Raw genomic sequence first — 19,773 nt, forward strand, 5'->3', positions numbered from 1 at the left:
CAGCCACTTACTATAATGTGGTCTGAGCCCTGCCACATGCACAATGGAGGACCTTATACAGCGACACCAGAGGCGCTCCAAGTGGCCAGCTTCTGGTCAAAGGACAATTAACATAATGCCAAGTTTTTAAAACTTTGTGTTTTTAAATGCATTTTAATTGTAGCCTCAACTTGCTTCCGATATATAAATAAATAAATAAATAAATAAATAAATAAATAAATAAATAGGTTGTGGGTAGTAGGCTTATACTGGCTTGTCTCCCCAGGCCTTCTTATTCCTCCTGCTCCATCTCTATAACCTTTCAGGCTTGGTCAGAAGAACATCATGAGGCTTTTTGCTAGTGTAATGGGAAAGCCAGATACATTCTCTACAATGATGCTTGACCTTGAGGCTCAACATTCCTCTGGCAACAGCGGATGGATGTAGGAATGGGGGCTAATAGTTCAGAGTTCCTTTGGTCAATCTTATCTGGAGGTTTGAGCAGTATTCCTTCTGTGTGCCCAGATGAATGGTTCTTATACCAGGCTGAAGTGCAAAAGATGCCAGTGCGTGGTATGTGGGGTTGCTATCTATTTGTGGCATGGGGCTTGTCACATCACCCCAGGCCTTATGTGACAAGCCCCATGCCTATGTGACAATAGCACAGAATAGCAGCAGCGCTGTACAAGCAGTGACTTCTGCTGGGTTCTCTGTCACTGGCATGAGTGATGGCTGGAGTAATGCAGTGCAGCACTAGCCCTGGGCAGAAGAGACAACGAAGCACACAGAATAGGGAAGCCCAGCTGAATATTCTCTTCAGGAGGATTCACTGCTGAAACATCCCATTCTCTTCACTTCAGACATTTCATGGCTTTGGTGAGGAAATGGGGGCAACCAAATGCTCCAATCAGTCCTGCCTCTAATATTTGCAAAAGGTCAGGTAGAAGGCTTGTATATCTAGAGAATCACAAAAGAACCCACCTCTGGTTGAACCAGCTAAAGGATTTTATTAGCAAATTAAATACAAATGGTAAAAAACCCCCCCACTATTCTTCCCAGTCAGTAGTGGTGTTGGTTAAAAGTGTAGCTATACCTTTTCTTAGAGGTAGTAAAAGTTACTTTTTCCAGATTGCACTATCTGTGTTGGGTGGAGAATTCCTTAGCTGAGCAACTGAGGAATGGACATCAATGAGATGCTGTGGTTTTTTCTGTGAGTGTGTGTGTGTATGTGTAGATTTCCCCTCTGGAGAAAAAAACGATCCGGGGTAGAATAGCAAGGCTTGAGCCCTTTACAGTGGAAGACCGCTGTGAGTGCACAAGTGGAAATCTTTTATTCATATATCCAAAGGCAGAAGTGTTGCCATAGAAACACAACATGTCCCTTTTGCCTGCTGGGAAGAGGACTCCTGATTGTCGTCACAGAAGGGCTGGTGTCCACGTGGCTCAGGAAGGTGTGGAAAATGGGACCATTGCATAGGGGGCTTGCTATTGAAAGAGGAAAACAGCACGTTAGTCAATTCTATATTTATCTCTATATTCAGGGAATTCTTGAACAGTAACCCAATGTGTGTGTATTGGTAATTTCCTTAAATAATAGCCATAGGGCATAAGGGTTAATTTAGTAAAATGTTCTGATTCTTGGGACACACTACCACTATTGGGCCATGTCTTTGTGAAAAGCTTGTTCTGTTCATTCTGAACAAATAATTTCTGTTTCTGCTCCCACCCTGCTAAAACACAGGCATTGTGTTGTTTTCTGGAACAATGGAGGATGATTTTTTGGAAAGTACTTCTAGATGGATTCTGGTTGCACTAAAGGAACACAAATGTCAAATTTGTCCAAAAACAAACAAACAAAAAACAACAACAACAAACAGATAATTTTCCCTAGCTAAGTTTTGCTGTCTGGACTTCCTGTGGTGCTCAAACATAATCCCTGTCAATCTAGAGAGTACAGAATGGAGCAACATAATGTAAGAGTAAAGGTAAAGGTTTCCCCTTGACATAGTCTAATTGATTTTGACTCTGGGGTGGTGGTGGTGGTTCTCATCTCTCTTTCTAAGGCAAAGAGCTGGCAATGTCCTTAGATGTCTCTAAGGTCATATGGCCAGCATGATTGCATGGAGCACCGTTACCTTACTGCAGAAACAGTATCGATCTCCTTACATTTGCATGTTTCCAAACTGCTAGGTTGGCAGACTCTGGGGCTAACAGAAACCGGGTCTCACACTGTTCCACGGATTCAGACCGCTGACCTTCTGATCAGCAAGTTCTGCAGCTTTGTGGTTTAACCCGCTGTGCCACCATGGCCCAGCATAATTTAGAAATATTTTTTAAAATAACTTTTAAAAACTTTGATCATATTAGAGTGTGCTCTGGAAATTCTTGATTTATTTTCAGATTCTGGACAGTCCTCCTATTAGACTAGGAGTTGAATTCTGTTGGTGACATAGACTGGTTTATTCTGGGTTATGCCTATATATGTCACTTCATGGAGTTGACAGAAACGGGTATTCCCTTCTCCTTTAATAACCTCCCTCTGCCTCATGAGGAAGGCAATATTCCTGGCCATTTAGCAGTTACCGGAGGATGACAAAGGATAGCACTGCAATAGCTGGCTGCGCTTTCTTCTCTGGATCTGCATGTATTAAGTGGAGATTCAAAAAAGCAATATCTTCACTCATTGCCAGGCTGTAAAATTGCATCTGGATGCTATTCCAGCACTCTCTTGAATACTAAACAGCACTAAATAGCCGTAGAAGCACACATCCCATTATTGTCGCAGTGTTACGTTTTGCAAGCTATATGTAGAGTGTCCTCTTTAATGTTCCATATTTTTAAATCTCTTTTTTTCCAAGCAACCCCTCCTCCCTGAGATTATTTTAATTAAAGGATGATTGTAACACACACATGTGCTATCATACTGAAATGTATGTTTTGTGTGTAAGCTGCTCCGAGTCCCTTAGGGGAGATGGTGGCGGGATATAAATAAAGTATTATATTATTATTGTATTTCTTAATAGGACCCCCCATTGGTGCAATGAGTTAAACCCTTGTACTGGCAGGACTGAAGTCTGACAGGTCAGAGGTTCAAATCCAGGGAGAGTGCGGATGAGCTCCCTCTATCTGAAACTGAGTATTTATATTGGACATGCATTTTTCAGGATGGGCAACTTGTGGCTTTTCCAATGTTCTCGGACTACAACTTGCAATATTATTAGCCAGCATCATAAATGGTAATGGCTGATGGAACCTGTAATCAAAAAACATCACCTGTTCTACAAATACCTTTCCCATTCTATAGTTATTTTTAAGAGACATACAATATCTACGTTAGTTTTGCCTTTGCTATTGATCTTAGTGGCCTGATATAAATCCCAAAATGTTTATTTAGATAATATATAGTTTCTGCAATGAATCTGTCATGTTTACTTATTTTCTAATCTTATCTGAACAACCCCCTTTGATTATTATGCCAAGCATAACTTCTAAACCAATGTTTCTGCTTTAGTGCAGGATTTGGAAATGTTTAGTTCTCTGCGGAGAACTACAGATCCTCCAGGTACAGAACATTGACTTCCATTGCCTAAAGGCAGCGATGGGGATGAGGATAATTGTCATCCAAAATACCACTTGGTCACAGGTTCCACATCCCTGATTTAACAGTATCTATGGGAAAAATAATGTGTCCCAGGCTGGTTGCATGGCTCTCTAGACCTACATCTGCATTACTATTTTCCTAATTGTTGCCATAACTACTTAAAAACCTATTGGATTTAGAGAAGTTGCTGGGTCAGCAGTACTACCTCCCGTTGCTTTTTCATTTGGTGTGAAAGCCAGGCCACTCATGTCATGTGCAAATTAAATAGGACTGATAGAGCCTGTATCAGTGTCAGCCAGAGCTGGAAGCAATGATCAATTTTCTTGGTAGGTTAATCAACTAAGGCTTCCGTTGCACTTCAGATTTGCAGTCTGATTAATTGGTAGAGTTAATATTGAAAGAGAACCACAGTGCAAATGGCAGACACTTACCAACTCCTCCTCTGTGGAAATGAGCATATAAACATATAGATCTCCCCCTCCCAATTTGTAGCAAGTAGACTATATACTTTCAATACATTATTCAAACGGTTATTTTTGTGTTCTGTTCAGCCCACAGTGATCAGATGAAACCAGTGCCAGCATGTCTATTAAATTGCAATGTTATGCAGTACTACTAAACTGTATAAACTTGTTGCGTTTGATTAACTCTAATATGAGCAACTTTTACCTGTGCCAACTTTGACAAAACTCCACAATGGAGAAGGTGACCCTTGCTACTCCTTGCCTACCTTTGCTTTTGCTGCAGTTGCAATCCTAGCCCCATCTTTGTGTCCCTGAGTCCAAGAACCATGCAGGATTCCTCCTCTAAATGCAATGAATGTTTCTGTCTGTGAATCAGTCAGGCTCACAATGAGTCTGGCGGCAGATGCAGTCTTGACCTAAAAGGGGTTGGCTTGAGCCCATTAGGCAGCTGGCGTAATTGCTTGCCGTAAACCAGCGATGCTGGCAGATTCCTCTCTCCACTGAATGCCACAAGTGATTTGTGAAGCATGTTTCCTTCCCAAGGGCAACTCGCGTCCTGCAGGCAAATTGTTTTTCAAATGTCAGCAAAATCTTTGGAGAAATGACAGCAGCTAAGGGAAAGCCTCCTATGTTTGTCTTCGAGCCTTTCATTAATGAGTTGCAAGAAGATTTAATCCCTCCACTGTCACCCAAGGGGTGAGGCGTAAGGACAATCCTGTAGTGATGGAGTGAAGTCCACCCTGGAACACAGACCATTGGTGATTGCAGTACAAGGAATTATGGAATGACCTCAGTTATTCAGAACCTCCTTGTTTCACCTTAGATGCTTATTTTTAGCTATATCTATAGACTGGGTGGGCCACCTGGTGGTGCAGTGGGTTAAACCACTGAGCTGCTGAACTTGCTGACTGAAAGGTTGGTGGTTCAAATCTGGGGAGCGGGGTGAGCTTCTATTTTTAGCTCCAGCTTCCACCAACCTAGCAGTTTGAAAACATGTGAGTAGATCAATAGATGCTGCTTCTGTGGGAAGGTAATGGCGCTCCATGCAGTCATGCTGGCAACATGACTTTGGAGATGTCTACAGACACCGCTGGCTCTTTGGCTTAGAAATGGAGATGAGCACCAACCCCCAGAGTCAGACACGACTAGACTTAACGTCAAGAGAAACCTTTACCTTTACCTTATAGAGTGGGGTGGGTAAAGTATAGCCTATGGGTTGCAAGTGGTACCTGAACATCACCTTTGTAAATCTGAAGCTACGCCTCCATCCCCCAAAGCCTCCCAAACCCTCCAATTAACAAAAATGCTGTTATTATCAAGGCAATTTCTGCCTGTAAATTGAGCCAGTTCTCAGCAAGCATGAAAACAAACAAGTGAACTACACCTACCACTCACAGAGTCCCTCATTTCTTTTTTATTCTGTATTCTAGCCAAAATGGTAACCAATCAATCAATCTTTATTTATATCCCACCCCAACTCCCCATGGGGACTCAGGGCAGCTTACAACATGAAATAACGAACAATAAATTAAGCAAAACAAATGAACAATGTAAACATTCAATTGTAAAAATAAATAATAATAATAAACCAATAAAACACATTATGCAGCAGCAATAAATGGGGTTAAAAGCAATATCCATAGTTAAAAGGCCATGTCCAGACTCAAAAGCCATATCCTTAAAGCAGTCCTTATTTGGCAAGCCAGATGTTCACATATTTAGCTTTTCATATTCCTGGGAGCATAAGTAAGTTTTGAATCACTTTCTAAAAGAGGACAACACAGGGGCTGTTCTAATCTAGTTCTAATGTTGGTCAAAAAGCCTTGCCTGAAGAAGCTGCTCAGCTGGGGAATAAGAGGGGATTCCCCTCCCCCCAACCGACTCTTGTAGAGTTGTCTAGTCCTGCTGTAGCTGTTCCACATGCATGTGAACATGGATTTGACTGTTTAGAATGATTGTAACCTCTTTGGACAGAGACCCAAAACCTTTGGTTATGCTATCTTGCAAAGTGCTACTGCACACTGAGATTTCTTTCAGGGTCATCTATCTATCTATCTATCTATCTATCTATCTATCTATCTATCTATCTATCTTGATATTGTACTATGTTAATAATATATTGTATGTATATATACCTTGTAAGCCGCTCTGAGTCCCCTTCGGGGTGAGAAGGGCGGCATATAAATGTCGTAAATAAATAAATAAAAATATCTATCTATCTATCTATCTATCTATCTATCTATCTCTCTATCCATCATTCCCATGTTACAAGGTAATATACCTTTAGTCCTGCTAAATGATGGTTTGTCATTTTACTCCTAATCTCAGAAGGCCTTTAACTTCTTATTATCATCTATAAGAATGCATAAAACAATAATGTAGTTCTCGTTTCCAAGTGCTAGAGGTTTGTGTCTGTGTGTGTGTGTGTGTGTTAGGAGCGACTTTAGAAACTACATGTTGCTTCTGGTGTGAGAGAATTAGCCGTCTGCAAGGACTCTGCCCAGGGGACACATGGATTTTTTTTATGTTTTATCATTCTTGTGGGAGGCTTCTCTCATTCCCTGCATGGGGAGCTGGAGCTGACAGAGGGAGCTCATCCATGCTCTCCCCAGATTCGAATTTCCAACCTGTTCCAACCCACCTGCCAGCACAGGGGGTTTAACCCATTGCACTACTGGGGGCTCCAGTGCTAGAGGTGTGAAATCTTTTCAAGCCATGGCTGTTAATACAAATTGAGTAGCCCTTATCCAAAATCCTTGGGACCAAAATCATTTTGGGTTTCAAATTTGTTTTTAGATTTTGGAATTAAAATTTTTGAATTTGCACACATAATGAGATGAGAGTCAAGTCTAAACATGAAACCCGTTTGTGTTTTATGTACATCTTATACACTTGACCTAACGGTAGTTCTATACAATATTTTAAAACACTTTGATGCATGAAACAAAGATTATATACATTGAACCGTTACAAAGCAAAGATATTAGGATCACAGCCACCCATGCGAACAATTTTTGATTTGAGGATTCCAGATAAGGGATGCTCAGCCTGTATTAAGGAATGTCAGGGCCCTACTCATTCATTCTACCAGAAATCTAATCAGCATTCTTCTAAAGCGAACACTGATGCATATGACCTGTCTCATCAGACCTCTTAATTATTTCCTGATGATTAGCATATATGGCACTGGCTTTACCTTGGATAGTTCCAAATCAGCTTGTTTTCACAAATGTGATACCTTCCCCAGGTCTCAAAACACCCTCGCTGAATTACTGTTCAGCCACCTCTCCCTTTCTTTCCAAACTGCAGTCTATGTAAAATGCCTGAACAGATTTTATAAGTCCAATAATCTGGGATTTTTGATGCTTACAGTGAGCTGGACATGAAGTGAAGGAAATATTTTAGCATATTTTTTTGAAACCAATTTACACAATGATCTACAAAATGCAGCTGAACATTTATTTCTGTTTGTGAAGTTTGGAAGAGGGACATGGTATTTGCAGATCTGTCAATGCAACTTTGGGTACACTTGGCAGATTAATGCATGGAACAGCATTAGACAAGGAGGTATGCTAAAATGTTTTCATTGCAAAATTGCACTGCAGATAAATGCAGGTTTGGAAAACCAGGTAGCATTTCAGACTCTGTTCAGGTAAATGCAGCAGTGCCCCTATTCATGACAGTGAACAGCTGGAATAGCATTGACTCTAAATCATCCACTCTGCTGATGGAAAGATGAAGAGGGTTTTTTTTTCAGTGTCAAGCTTTTCGACAATCCATATTGCTCATTGTATTGGCTTGAATTACAAGATTTTTGGAGGAAATTTATTACGCATTTTTGCATAGTGTGTTTGTCTACCTGTCATGGACTTAGGCTGTGGTAAATTTGAAGGGGCCAAGAAAACCCTGTGATAAGTTCACTTTGCTATAGGTCGGAAATGACTTGAAGACACACAATGACAGTATATGTACATATCATCCCCTGTCATAGGAAGTAAGAGGTTTTATTCTGAAGAAATATGTTTTACTCTAAAGTAAAGTGAGACTGACTGAAAGATGTTTCTGGTATAAACTTCCTGTCTCTTAGGCAATCCCTCATAGCTCAAGGATGATGGTCCTCCAAGTTTGGTATCTTGGGGGTGGGTTCACAGGTGGCTGTGGAGCCCTTTTCTTGATTTGCATGTTCTTGCGCAGTGAGGACATCGGTTTCCAGGTGGAAGGTGGTCCTGGTCAGGGTTGGTTTGACACACGTTCCTCTTGGCACATTTCTCCCTTTTGCTCTCCATTCCTGCCTCTTCGAATTCTGCAGCACTGCTGGTCACAGTTGACCTCCAGTTAGAGCGCTCAAGGGCCAGGACTTTCCAGTTCTCACCGTCTATGCCACAGTTTTCAAGGTTGGCTTTAAGCCCATATTTAAATCTCTTTTCCTGTCCATCAACTTTACATTTCCTGTTCTAGAGTTGGGAGTATAGTAACTGTTTTGGGAGACGGTGATTGGGCATTTGGATAATGTGGCCAGTCCAGTGGAGTTGATGGCATAGGTATTTTTGCTTCTTCCAGCATGCTGACATTTGTCTGCCTGGCTTCCCAAAAGATTTGCAGGATTTTTCAGAGGCAGCGCTGATGGAATAGTTACAGGAGTTGAGTGTGATATTTGTAGACAGTCCACGTTTCACAGGCATATAGCAGGGTTGGGAGGACAATAGCTTTATAAACAAACATTTTGGTCTCCCTACATATGTCCCAATTCTCAAACACTCTCTTCTTCATTTGGAAAAATGCTGCATTCGCAGAGCTCAGGCGGTGTTGTATTTCAGTATTTCAGTATCAGTGTTGACTTTTGTGGAGAGGTAGTTGCGAAGGTAGCAGAAATGGTCAACATTTTCTAATGTTGCACCATGAAGCTGTATTTCTAGCATTGCAGAGGGATTAGCTGATGATTGGTTTTCTCGATGTTCAGTGACAGGCTGAGCTTCTTGTATGTTTCTGCAAAGGCGTTTAGAGTGACTTGTAGGTCTTCTTCTGAATGTGCACAGACTACATTGTCATTAGCATATTGGAGTTCTATAACAGATGTTGTTGTGACCTTGGTTTTGGCTTTCAGTCTGCCGAGGTTAAATAGCTTGCTATCTGTCCGATAGATAATTTCCACTCCACTGGAAAGCTTCCCATCAACAAGTTGAAGTATCATAGTGATGAAGCTGGAGAATAAGGTTGGGGCAATAACACATCCCTGTAGACTGAGGTTATTTCAACAGATGCAAATACAAGTGCAAATGAAGTGCAATGAAGCTGTCAGGGGGAACAAAAGCCATTGGTCTCGAATGCTACTTCCTCCTTAAAATGAAGACTTGGGGAACTGAAACAAGTAGAAAGGATAATATGCATTGCATATTTGCTGCTGTTATTTGCTTTTAAGCAATTTCTGACTTATGGTGACCCTAATGTGAATGTATCACAGAGTTTTTTGGGGGGTGGGGGTGATAGCATGTAACTCACTCGAGGCCATTTAGTTGGTTTCCATGTCCCAGTGGGGAATTGAACCCTGGATCTAGAGTTATAGTCTAAGGGCCCTTCCACACTACCACTTTATTCCAGGATATAATCCCAGATTATCTGATAGTGGGGACTCATATATTCCAGTTTAAAGCAGATAATCTGGGATCAGATCCTGGGATATAGGGCAGTGTGGAAGAATCCTAACAAACATATTGGCTGAGCTCCTATAGTTTTAGAGGCCCTGCTGTCATATTAGGTATCTATTTCTATGTATAGGCAGTCCCCAAGTGACAAACAAGATAGGTTATGTAGGGTGTTCTTAAACTGAATTAGTTTATAAGTCAGAATAGGTACATTTTTAAGTGTAACTCTTGCCAAAAAAGTATTTTTAGCTTTGGATAACATAGGAAAGGGTTAACACTCCTGTAGTGTTTGTTTTGCTGTCTGTGCCCCTATTCAGATATTTCATCTCACTTTCTGTCCCTGTGTTAATTGGATTTTGAAAAATTTGGCTTGTTGTAGAAACAAGGATTGGGATAAAGCTTCAGCTGAGACACCTTTCCCTCCATGATAACTTGTTCAGGAGTGAATTTCCCTTCTGAGGGGTAGATTTCTCTCACTTCCTGTTGTCTCACTCCCGTTCTTAAGTATAAGTTGTTTGCCAATTGGATGTTTGTAACTCAGGGACTGCCTGTATTTTAAAAATATTTCCATGTTTATATTTTAATGGTTATACGCATTAGGCTTTAATTTACACATTGTTACAGTTTTTAGTGTTTAGCCACTTTATTTATTTATTTACTCTATTTATACCCTACCTTTCTCTACCCCAAGGGAAACTCAAAGCGGCTTACATATGGCAATTGTTCAATGCCTTAAACACATACAGACATTGAGCTTAAAATCAACTGAATTAAAATTAATACATTTTAAACATTTTAAAATGACATTCAAAATTAAAATCACACCATCCAAAAATCGTAGTCAAAGTCCGTTCTGTAGTCATTGCACATATTCCAATTATATTGCACTGCACTATTCTTCAAATATCCTTTGCAGCCAAAGGTGGCGGACATCCATCCAGTCGGTGAAAACAAGACCTGGGGCTGACTGTAGCTCAGATCATGAACTTCTTATTGCTCAATTTAAAATAAAACTAAAGAGATCAGGGAAAATACACAGACCAGTTAGATATGATCTCACTAACATTCCTAGCGAATATACAGTGGAAGTGAAGAACAGATTTGAAGGACTAGATTTAGTAAACAGAGTCCCAGCAGAACTATGGACAGAAGTCCGCAACATTGTTCAGGAGACGGCAACAAAGTACGTTCCAAAGAAAAAGAAAACCAAGAAGGCAAAATGGTTGTCTGCTGAGACACTGGAAGTAGCCCAAGAAAGGAGGAAAGCAAAAGGAAACAGTGATAGTAAGGGGAGATATGCCCAGTTAAATGCGCAATTCCAGAGGTTAGCTAGAAGAGATAAGGAACTATTTTTAAATAAGCAATGCATGGAAGTGGAAGAAGACAACAGAATAGGAAGGACAAGAGACCTCTTCCAGAAAATTAGAAACATTGGAGGTAAATTTCAGGCAAAAATTGGTATGATAAGAAACAAAGATGGCAGGGACCTAACAGAAGCTGAAGAGATCAAGAGAAGGTGGCGAGACTATACAGAAGATCTGTATAGGAAGGATAATAATATTGAGGATAGTTATGATGGTGTGGTGAATGAATTAGAACCAGACATCCTGAGGAGTGAGGTTGAATGGGCCTTAAGAAGCATTGCTAACAACAAGGCAGCAGGAGACGACGGGATCCCAGTTGAACTGTTTAAAATCTTAAAAGATGATGCTGTCAAGGTGATGCATGCCATTTGCCAGCAAATATGGAAAACACAAGAATGGCCATCAGACTGGAAAAAATCAACTTATATCCCCATACCAAAAAAGGGAAATGCGAAGGACTGCTCCAACTTCCGTACAGTGGCCCTTATTTCTCATGCCAGTAAGGTAATGCTCAAGATCCTGCAAGGAAGACTCCAGCAATACATGGAGTGAGAGTTGCCAGATGTTCAAGCTGGGTTTAGAAAAGGCAGAGGAACGAGAGACCAGATTGCCAATATCCGCTGGATAATGGAGAAAGGCAGGGAGTTTCAGAAAAACATCTACTTCTGCTTCATTGACTATTCTAAAGCCTTTGACTGTGTGGATCATAATAAATTGTGGCAAGTTCTTGGTGATATGGGGATACCAAGTCACCTTGTCTCTCTCCTGAGGAATCTGTACAAGGACCAAGTAGCAACAGTCAGAACTGACCACGGAACAACAGACTGGTTCAAGATTGGGAAAGGCGTACGGCAAGGCTGCATCCTCTCACCCAACCTTTTTAACTTGTATGCAGAACACATCATGCGATGTGCGGGGCTGGATGAATGCAAAGCTGGGGTGAAAATTGCTGGAAGAAACATTAACAACCTCAGATATGCAGATGACACCACCCTGATGGCCGAAAGCGAGGAGGAGCTGAGGAGCCTTCTAATCAAGGTGAAAGAAGAAAGCGCAAAAGCCGGGTTGCAGCTAAACGTCAAAAAAACCAAGATTATGGCAACAAGAATGATTGACAACTGGAAAATAGAGGGAGAAACCGTGGAGGCTGTGACAGACTTTGTATTTCTAGGTGCAAAGATTACTGCAGATGCAGACTGTGGCCAGGAAATCAGAAGACGCTTACTTCTTGGGAGGAGAGCAATGTCCAGTCTCGATAAAATAGTAAAGAGCAGAGACATCAGACTGGCAACAAAGATCCGCCTAGTCAAAGCCATGGTATTCCCTGTAGTCACCTACGGATGTGAGAGCTGGACCTTAGGGAAGGCTGAGCGAAGGAAGATCGATGCTTTTGAGCTGTGGTGTTGGAGGAAAGTGCTGAGAGCGCCTTGGACTGCGAGAAGATCCAATCAGTCCATCCTCCAGGAAATAAAGCCTGACTGCTCACTGGAGGGAAAGATACTAGAGACAAAGTTGAAGTACTTTGGCCACATCATGAGGAGACAGGAAAGCCTAGAGAAGACAATTATGCTGGGGAAAGTGGAAGGCAAAAGGAAGAGGGGCCGACCAAGGGCAAGATGGATGGATGGCATCCTTGAAGTGACTGGACTGACCTTGAGGGAGCTGGGGGTGGTAACGGCCGACAGGGAGCTCTGGCGTGGGCTGGTCCATGAGGTCACGAAGAGTCGGAGACGACTGAACGAATGAACAACAACATTCTTCAAAAGCCTGATCCCAGAGCCAGGTTTTTACTCTCCTTCTGGAGCTTTTTTGTTGAGTTCCAGGGCCAGAGAAACAGATGGCGGAAACAGAAGAACGGTCCGCCTCAGGGGAGCGTGCTCGCTCCATCCATGTTCAACATCTACACAAATGACCAGCCACTGCCAGAAGGGACAGAGAGTTTCATCTATGCAGATTATTGTGCCATTACCGCTCAAGCAGGGAGTTTGAGATGGTTGAACAGAAGCTCTCCGAAGCTCTAGGTGCTCTTACTGCCTATTACAGGGAAAACCTGCTGATCCCTAATCCATCTAAAACAAGGACATGTGCCTTTTACCTTAAGAACAGACAAGCATACTGAGCTCTGAGGATTACCTGGGAAGGAATCCCACTGGAGCATTGCAGCACACCCAAATACCTGGGAGTCACTCTGGACCGTGCTCTGACCTACAAGAAGCACTGCCTGAATATCAAGCAAAAAGTGGGTGCTAAAAACAATATCATACGAAAGCTGACTGGCACAACCTGGAGATCACAACCAGACACAGTGAAGACATCTACCCTTGCGCTATGCTACTCTGCTGCTGAGTATGCATGCCCAAGGTGGAACACATCTCACCACACTAAAACAGTGGATGTGGCTCTTAATGAGACATGCCGCATTATCACGGGGTGTCTGCGCCCTACACTACTGGAGAAATTACACTATCTAGTCAGTATTGCACCACCTGACATCCGCAGGGAAGTAGCAGCCAATAGTGAAAGGACCAAGGCAGAGACATCTCCAACTCACCCCTTGTTTGGCTATCAGCCAGCAAGTCAACAACTTAAATCAAGAAATAGTTTTCTAAGATCTACAGAGACACTCGTTGGAACACCTCAGCAAGCGAGAGTCCAAAAGTGGCAGGCTCAAACCCAGAACCTCAACCAATGGCTGATACCAAATGAGAGACTCCCCCTGGGCACACAGAAGACTGGGCGACTTGGAAGGCACTGAACAGACTGTGCTCTGGCACCACGAGACGCGCAGCACATCAATCCATCTCAGGAGGAAAAAGGGCCTGAGGCTGCTAGGAATGGAGGGAGTTGGAGTCCAAAACACCTGGAGGGCCCAAGTTGGCCTATGCCTGCTGTATATGCATGTGTGTGTGTGTGTGTGTGTGTGTGTATATATATATATGCATACTATATAATGGTTAAAATGGCAGTGTATGCACAGCACATCTATCTATCTCAGGAGGAGGCAGCAACAGTGCTTGTCAGAATCCCCCCCCCCCACCCGCAATCCCGTTTAGCAGCAACGCCTGATAGCCCCAGGATGATTGGGTGGGGGGGGGGGGGGGAGAAGCAGGAAATGAGCGACGCGAGTTGTGCTTTCCTTGGCTTTGTCGGCTCCGCCTCCCCGCGTCCCTCCGAGTCGGAGCCAGAGCCAAAGCCGGGCTCTCTATCGCGGGGGACGCCCTGGGAGGATGCGGCGCCCACGAAGGCAGTCAGGCAGCCCGCCCCCTCCCCTCCCTTCGTGATGGAGCGCTTGGGCCAGGGAGGAGGGGAAGGAGGAGGAGGAGGAGGAGGGCGAGCGAGGCGAGGCGAAGCGGCTGCCCGCTGAAAGGCTCGGGCTGGCGAAGGGGTGGGCTGCGAGCGCGACGCTAGTGCCGGCCCCGCTCCCCTCCGCCTCCAAACGCGGGCTTCAGCACCAAGGAGAGCGCCCAACCCGCCGCTGAGCCCCCCTCCCCGGCAATAGCAGCAGCAGCAGCATTAGAACGCAGCATTAGAACGCGTCGCTGCTTCCATCTTCTCGGCTCCCGCTCGCCTCCTTCAGCACCAGGGACAGCGCCTCCAGGACGGATCCTTGGGAAACCCCCCGCCTGCGCCTCCTCCTCTTCCTCCTCTTCCTCCTCCTCCTGGATCCGCTTCGGATCAGCGCCCAGGCTGGCACGACATGGCAACCGAGGTGAGCGCCCTGTCTCTCAAGTCCTGTCTCTCAGGACATCTCCGTTCAAGCTTCCTTGGCTTTCCCCCGATGCGGCAGGACACCCCAAATCAATGATACCCAAACCCCCTCTCCTGGCCCTGTTCCGATTTCCCCGCAGCCTCTGCAGCTAAAGGAAGGCAGAGGTGAGGAAACCTGGAGGAATAGGGATCCAGAAAGGCCGCTGTTTACTCTCCTCACTTGGGAGTAAACTGCGGAGACATGAAGACAGGAAGGGAGCGCTTCTTGGGTTCCCCCTGAACGCATAGGAAGAGGAGGTCGCAGGGATGGAGGGTGGCCAGCCAAAGAGGACTGGGGTCGAGAGGGAGGCAGCTTCCCTTCTGCAGACCCAGATTGCGCCTTGTCTGCGCCTTGGAGGAAGGAGGAGGAGGAGGAGAAGGAAGGGGGACACCTGTGGCGTGGCTCTCTCTTTGGCGAGGGCCCATCGCGCAGGGAACTGCATTCCTTTGACAGTGTAGATGCCTCCCTTTAAGATTCAGTGAGTTCTCTCGAGTTGGCATGAATTATGTATTCGCTCAGAGTCGCCACTAGCGCAGCCAGCCCAAAGCCCGGGACCCCTGAACTGCCTTTAAGGAGAAGAGCTCAACATTGCTATTGAGCAGGTTGTTATTCCTTTCCCCTGTTTGCAGTGACCCTCCTTTAAATGTATCAAGACTCCTTGCGGGTATGTCTTTGGCCGGTTTGAAGAAGCAAGCTGTTTTATGTGTTGTCGAAGGCTTTCATGGCCGGAATCACTGGGTTGCTGTGAGTTTTCTGGGCTGTATGGCTAGGTTACAGAAGCATTCTCTCCTGACATTTCACCCACATCTATGGCAGGCATCCTCAGAGGTTGTGAGGTCTGTTGGAAAGTAGGAAAATTGAGTTTATATATCTGTGGAATGTCCAGGGTGAGAGAAAGAACTCCTGTCTGCTTGAGGCAAGTGTGAATGTTGCAATTGGCCACCTTTATTAGCATTGAATGGCCTTGCAGCTTCAAAGCCTGGCTGCCTCCTGCCTGGGAGGATCCTATGTTGGGAGGTGTTAGCTGGCCCTGGTTGTCTGGAATTCCCATGTTTTTGAGTGTTGTTGTTTACTGTCGTGATTTTAAAGTTTTTTTTAAAATACTGGTAGCCAGATGTTGTTCATTTTTGTGGTTTCCTCCTTTCTGTTGAAATTGTACACATGCTTGTAGTTTGACATGGTGGTTGTTAGAGTGGTCCAGCACTTCTGTGTTCTCAAATAATATGCTGTGTCCAAGTTGGTTCAAGTGCTCTGCTATGGCCGAATTCTCTGGTTGAGTGAGTCTGCAGTGCCTTTCATGTTCCTTGATTCCTGTTTGGCAGAAAAAAGTCAGCCCTTGGAGCTGCAAGGCTATTCAATGCTAATTAAGCTGGCCAATTGCAAAATTCGCACTTGTCAGGTAGACAAGAGTTCTTTCTCCCACCCTGAACATTCCATAGATATATAAACCCCACTTGCCTAATTTCCAACAGACTTCACGACCTTTGAGGATGCCTGCCATAGATGTGGGTGAAATGTCAGGAGAGAATGCTTCTGGGACATGGCCACACAGCCCAGAAAACTCACAGCAACCAAGCTATTTTAGATTTTCTATGTGTGTTGTTTGCTTTAGTTGTTTGGTGCAATCACTGCCTTGTGTGTGTGTGTGTTTCCCTCCCTTCTTATTCATAAATGGCTTTGTAGTTGCGGATTTAATGACTGTGTACTTCAACTGTTTTATGTTAATAGCTTTGAGCTACGACAGCAAATTGACTTACTGTAAAGGTTCTTAAAAGCACCATGTGGGCAGTGCAGCTTATTCCCAAGCAAAAGGGCACAGAAGGGAGGCTGCAGGCAGGCAGTCTTGATTATTCCTGGAAAAGTTCAAGTACAATCACAGTGTCAATACCTCTTAGTGCCTGATCTTTTAGTACATTTCTGATTCATGATCCCTTGGGAGGTTCAGTTACACAGCACCCTTGGTCGTCCAGTTTTTCCAGGAGGGTTCAAGCCGGCTCAGTTCGCCTTAACCTGTTTTGGGTCAGGGTCACGACCCTGTGCCCCCATCAGTCCATTGATTACCCCAGCTAGAATAGATCAACTAAAATAAATGGGAACTTACTAAATCAATTCTCATGTAAGTTGATATTGGTGCATCTACACCTGGTCTGGGTAAACTTGGGCCCTCCAGGTATTTTGGACTTCAACTCCCACAATTTCTAACAGCCTCGGGCCCCTTCCTTTTCACTTAAGCATCTGAGGAGGAAAAGGAAAGGGCCTGAGGCTGTTAGGAATTGTGGGAGTTGAAGTCCAGAACACCTAGAGGGCCTAAGTTTACCCATGCCTGATCTACACTGTAGAAAAAAGCAGTTTGACACCCCTTTAACTTCTATAGTTCAGTACCAAGGAATCTTGGGACATTAATGCAGTGTGACTTCCAGGATTCCATAGCATTGAGCCAGGGCAGCTAAAGTGGTATCAATCTGCATTGATTCTACAGGATTCAGCGAGTCTCCTGTAGTCTTGGATGAAGTCTTGGATCTGGGCCATTGCTTGCTGTGGGGATCAAATTAGAGGAAGGGGTGAGTTTGCCAGGAGCTCTGCCTCTAAAAGGGCCACAGCCCAGGATCCCACAAAGTTCATTCTTGAGATTCTTGCCTCATAGGCTGCATCTATACCAGGAATGGTCAAACTTGGGCCCTCCAGGTGTTTTGGACTTCAACTCCCACCATTCCTAAAAGCCTCAGGAACCAAGTTTGCTCATGTCTGATCTGTACTGTATACTTAATGCAGTTTGGTGTCACTTGAACTGTCATGTGTCAATGCTATGGAGTCATGAGAGTTGTAGTTTAGTGAGGCACAAGCACTCTTGGGTAGAGGTGGCTAAATACTTGTAAAACCTACAATTCCCAGGAGCCCATATTATTCAGCCATGGCAGTTCGGGTGGTGTCAAGCCGCATTAATTCTACAGTGTGGGTGCAGTCCCATCCCTGTGTGCTGTCCTCACCCCCTGCTATATCAATCGAGCCAGGGAAGGCTTTCCACACTCCCCTCCCCCAATAAGACCCAGTCTGATATACCATTGTTGTCATGCTGCTGAGGCCAAGGCGGGATGGAGTCCTGAGCAGGAGAAGGAGGACTGAGACGCTGAAGAAAGAACCAATGAATGGTGGGTTACTAGGGGGAGGAAGGGCTTGAGACTCAAAATATGGAAGCAACCCTGCCAAAGCCACAGCAAATCTCCTTTTCCTGCCATTGATTTTGAAGGAACGAAGCCCCTGAGTGCAAAATGTCCTGCTCAAGCAGGGATCATTTCCAGCAGACCCAAGAATTCTAGGGGGAGGTCATATACAAATGTATTCCCTTCGCAATGATCAAGGGTGCATCTACGCTGTAGAATTAATGCAGTTTGATACCACTTGAACTGCCTGTGTCTCAGTGCTATGGAATCAAGGGAGTTGTAGTTTTATAAGGTCTTTAACCTTCTCTGCCAAAGAGTGCTGATGTGTCACCAAACTACAATACCCATGTTTCTATAGCTGTGAGCCATGGCAGTTCAAGTGGTGTCCAGCTGCATTATTTCTACAGTGTCGATGCACCCAAAGACATCAGTCTTTCCCTAGTGGGACACAAGGCATCTTTCAACACAATTAAACATATTCAGAATTAAATGACACAAAATAGCATAAAGCATTCTAAAAAGCATATAGATTTTTTTTTAGAAAAAGAATAAAATATCATAAAAAGCTCTCCTGCTTACATGGTTTGGTGTGTCTTCATGTTGTTTCCAACTTACCTTCAGGGATCTTCATGGCATGGTTTGTTCAGAGAAGATTTGCCCTTGTCTTCCTCTGAGGATGAGAATATGTGACTCCAGCAAGGTCACCCTATGAGTTTCCATGGCTGAGTTGAGATTCAGTCCTTGGTTTCAAAGAGTCATAATCCAGTGCTCAAAACATGCCAGTTCGCACTGACTGTTGGTAAAGCTTGCATTTTCCTGCAAATGATCAGAACAACATGTCCTGCATTTGGCCACTGCAAGACCAAAGGTGCACCTTTGGATGCATTGAAACCAAACTAAAAACAACCCCCTTTACTCTTTTCCTCTTATTTATTGATTTACTCTATTTATACTCCACCTTTCTCTACCCCAAGGGGGACTCAAAGCGGCTTACATATGGCAATTATTCAACACCTTAAACACATAGAACATTAAGCTTAAAATCCATTGAATTAATACATATTAAACATATAAACATTACATTCAATATTAAAATCATGCCATCCAAAAATTGTAATCTGAGGCTGTTTCATAGTCATTGCACATATTCCAATTATATTATATTCTTGCACTGCTTCTCCGAAGGCCTGGTCCCAGAGCCAGGTTTTTACTCCTCTTCTGAAGGCTAGGAGGGAGGGGGCTGATCTAATGTCGCTAGGGAGGGAGTTCCACAGCCGCAGGGTCACCACTGAGAAGGCCCTGTCTCACGTCCCCACCAGTTGTGCTTGTGAAGAAGGTGGGACCGAGAGCAGGGCATCCCCAGAAGATTTTAATTTCTGAGATAGTTCATAGAGTGAAGCTATGTTGGGGTCCAGAAAGAATTGGCAATGGTAAAAGTTTCCTGATGTACACAAATCTGTTAGCAACAACGTGCAGTGTTTAAAGTGGACTCTGCAGAAAATGCTTCAGTTGTACACCACAAAAAGGGGAAACAGCCTGTTTAGCAAGCCTTGCAAATGCTGATTTATTTTCTGCAAATATTTGATTTTTACCTATTTTATATACTATATTCCTGGGGTCATGTAAAAACAAATTTGAGTGGAAAAGGGTCTTGAGTGGAACAGCGTAAGAAGTTCTGCTTTAGACATAGCCTGCTTTCATTCTCATTAATTCTATTTCTATTTCAGCCAAGAGCTGACATGGTAGTGAATTGAATGATGGACTAGGACTCTGGGAGACCAGAGTTCAGATCCTCAAAAAAAGCAGATAAAATT

The 19,773-nt window shown here is 43.9% G+C and overlaps 1 protein-coding gene and 1 long non-coding RNA gene across 3 annotated transcripts in view; one reads left to right on the plus strand and one right to left on the minus strand.

Annotated features, from left to right (window-relative positions):
• GOLGA7B (golgin A7 family member B) overlaps positions 1 to 19,773 on the plus strand; it is a 49,448-nt gene that overhangs the window by 14,895 nt on the left and 14,780 nt on the right. Inside the window, exon 1 of one of the 2 annotated variants that reach the window (XM_060768209.2) lies at positions 14,198 to 14,759. The exons of the other annotated variant lie outside the window; for it this stretch is intronic. Within the exon in view, the coding sequence (XP_060624192.1) occupies positions 14,748 to 14,759 (12 nt within the window). The 5' untranslated portion in view covers positions 14,198 to 14,747. Of the gene's footprint in view, positions 1 to 14,197; positions 14,760 to 19,773 lie in introns of those variants that run through there. 2 annotated transcript variants of the gene reach the window in all.
• LOC132769877 (uncharacterized) lies at positions 1,292 to 4,416 on the minus strand. The gene is made up of 2 exons (XR_009630931.2): positions 4,311 to 4,416; positions 1,292 to 1,464 (listed from the first exon to the last, which is right to left on the minus strand). It is a non-coding gene; the product is annotated as an uncharacterized lncRNA (long non-coding RNA).

This window comes from Anolis sagrei, chromosome 3 (assembly GCF_037176765.1).
Source record: "Anolis sagrei isolate rAnoSag1 chromosome 3, rAnoSag1.mat, whole genome shotgun sequence".
Lineage (NCBI taxonomy): Eukaryota > Metazoa > Chordata > Lepidosauria > Squamata > Dactyloidae > Anolis > Anolis sagrei.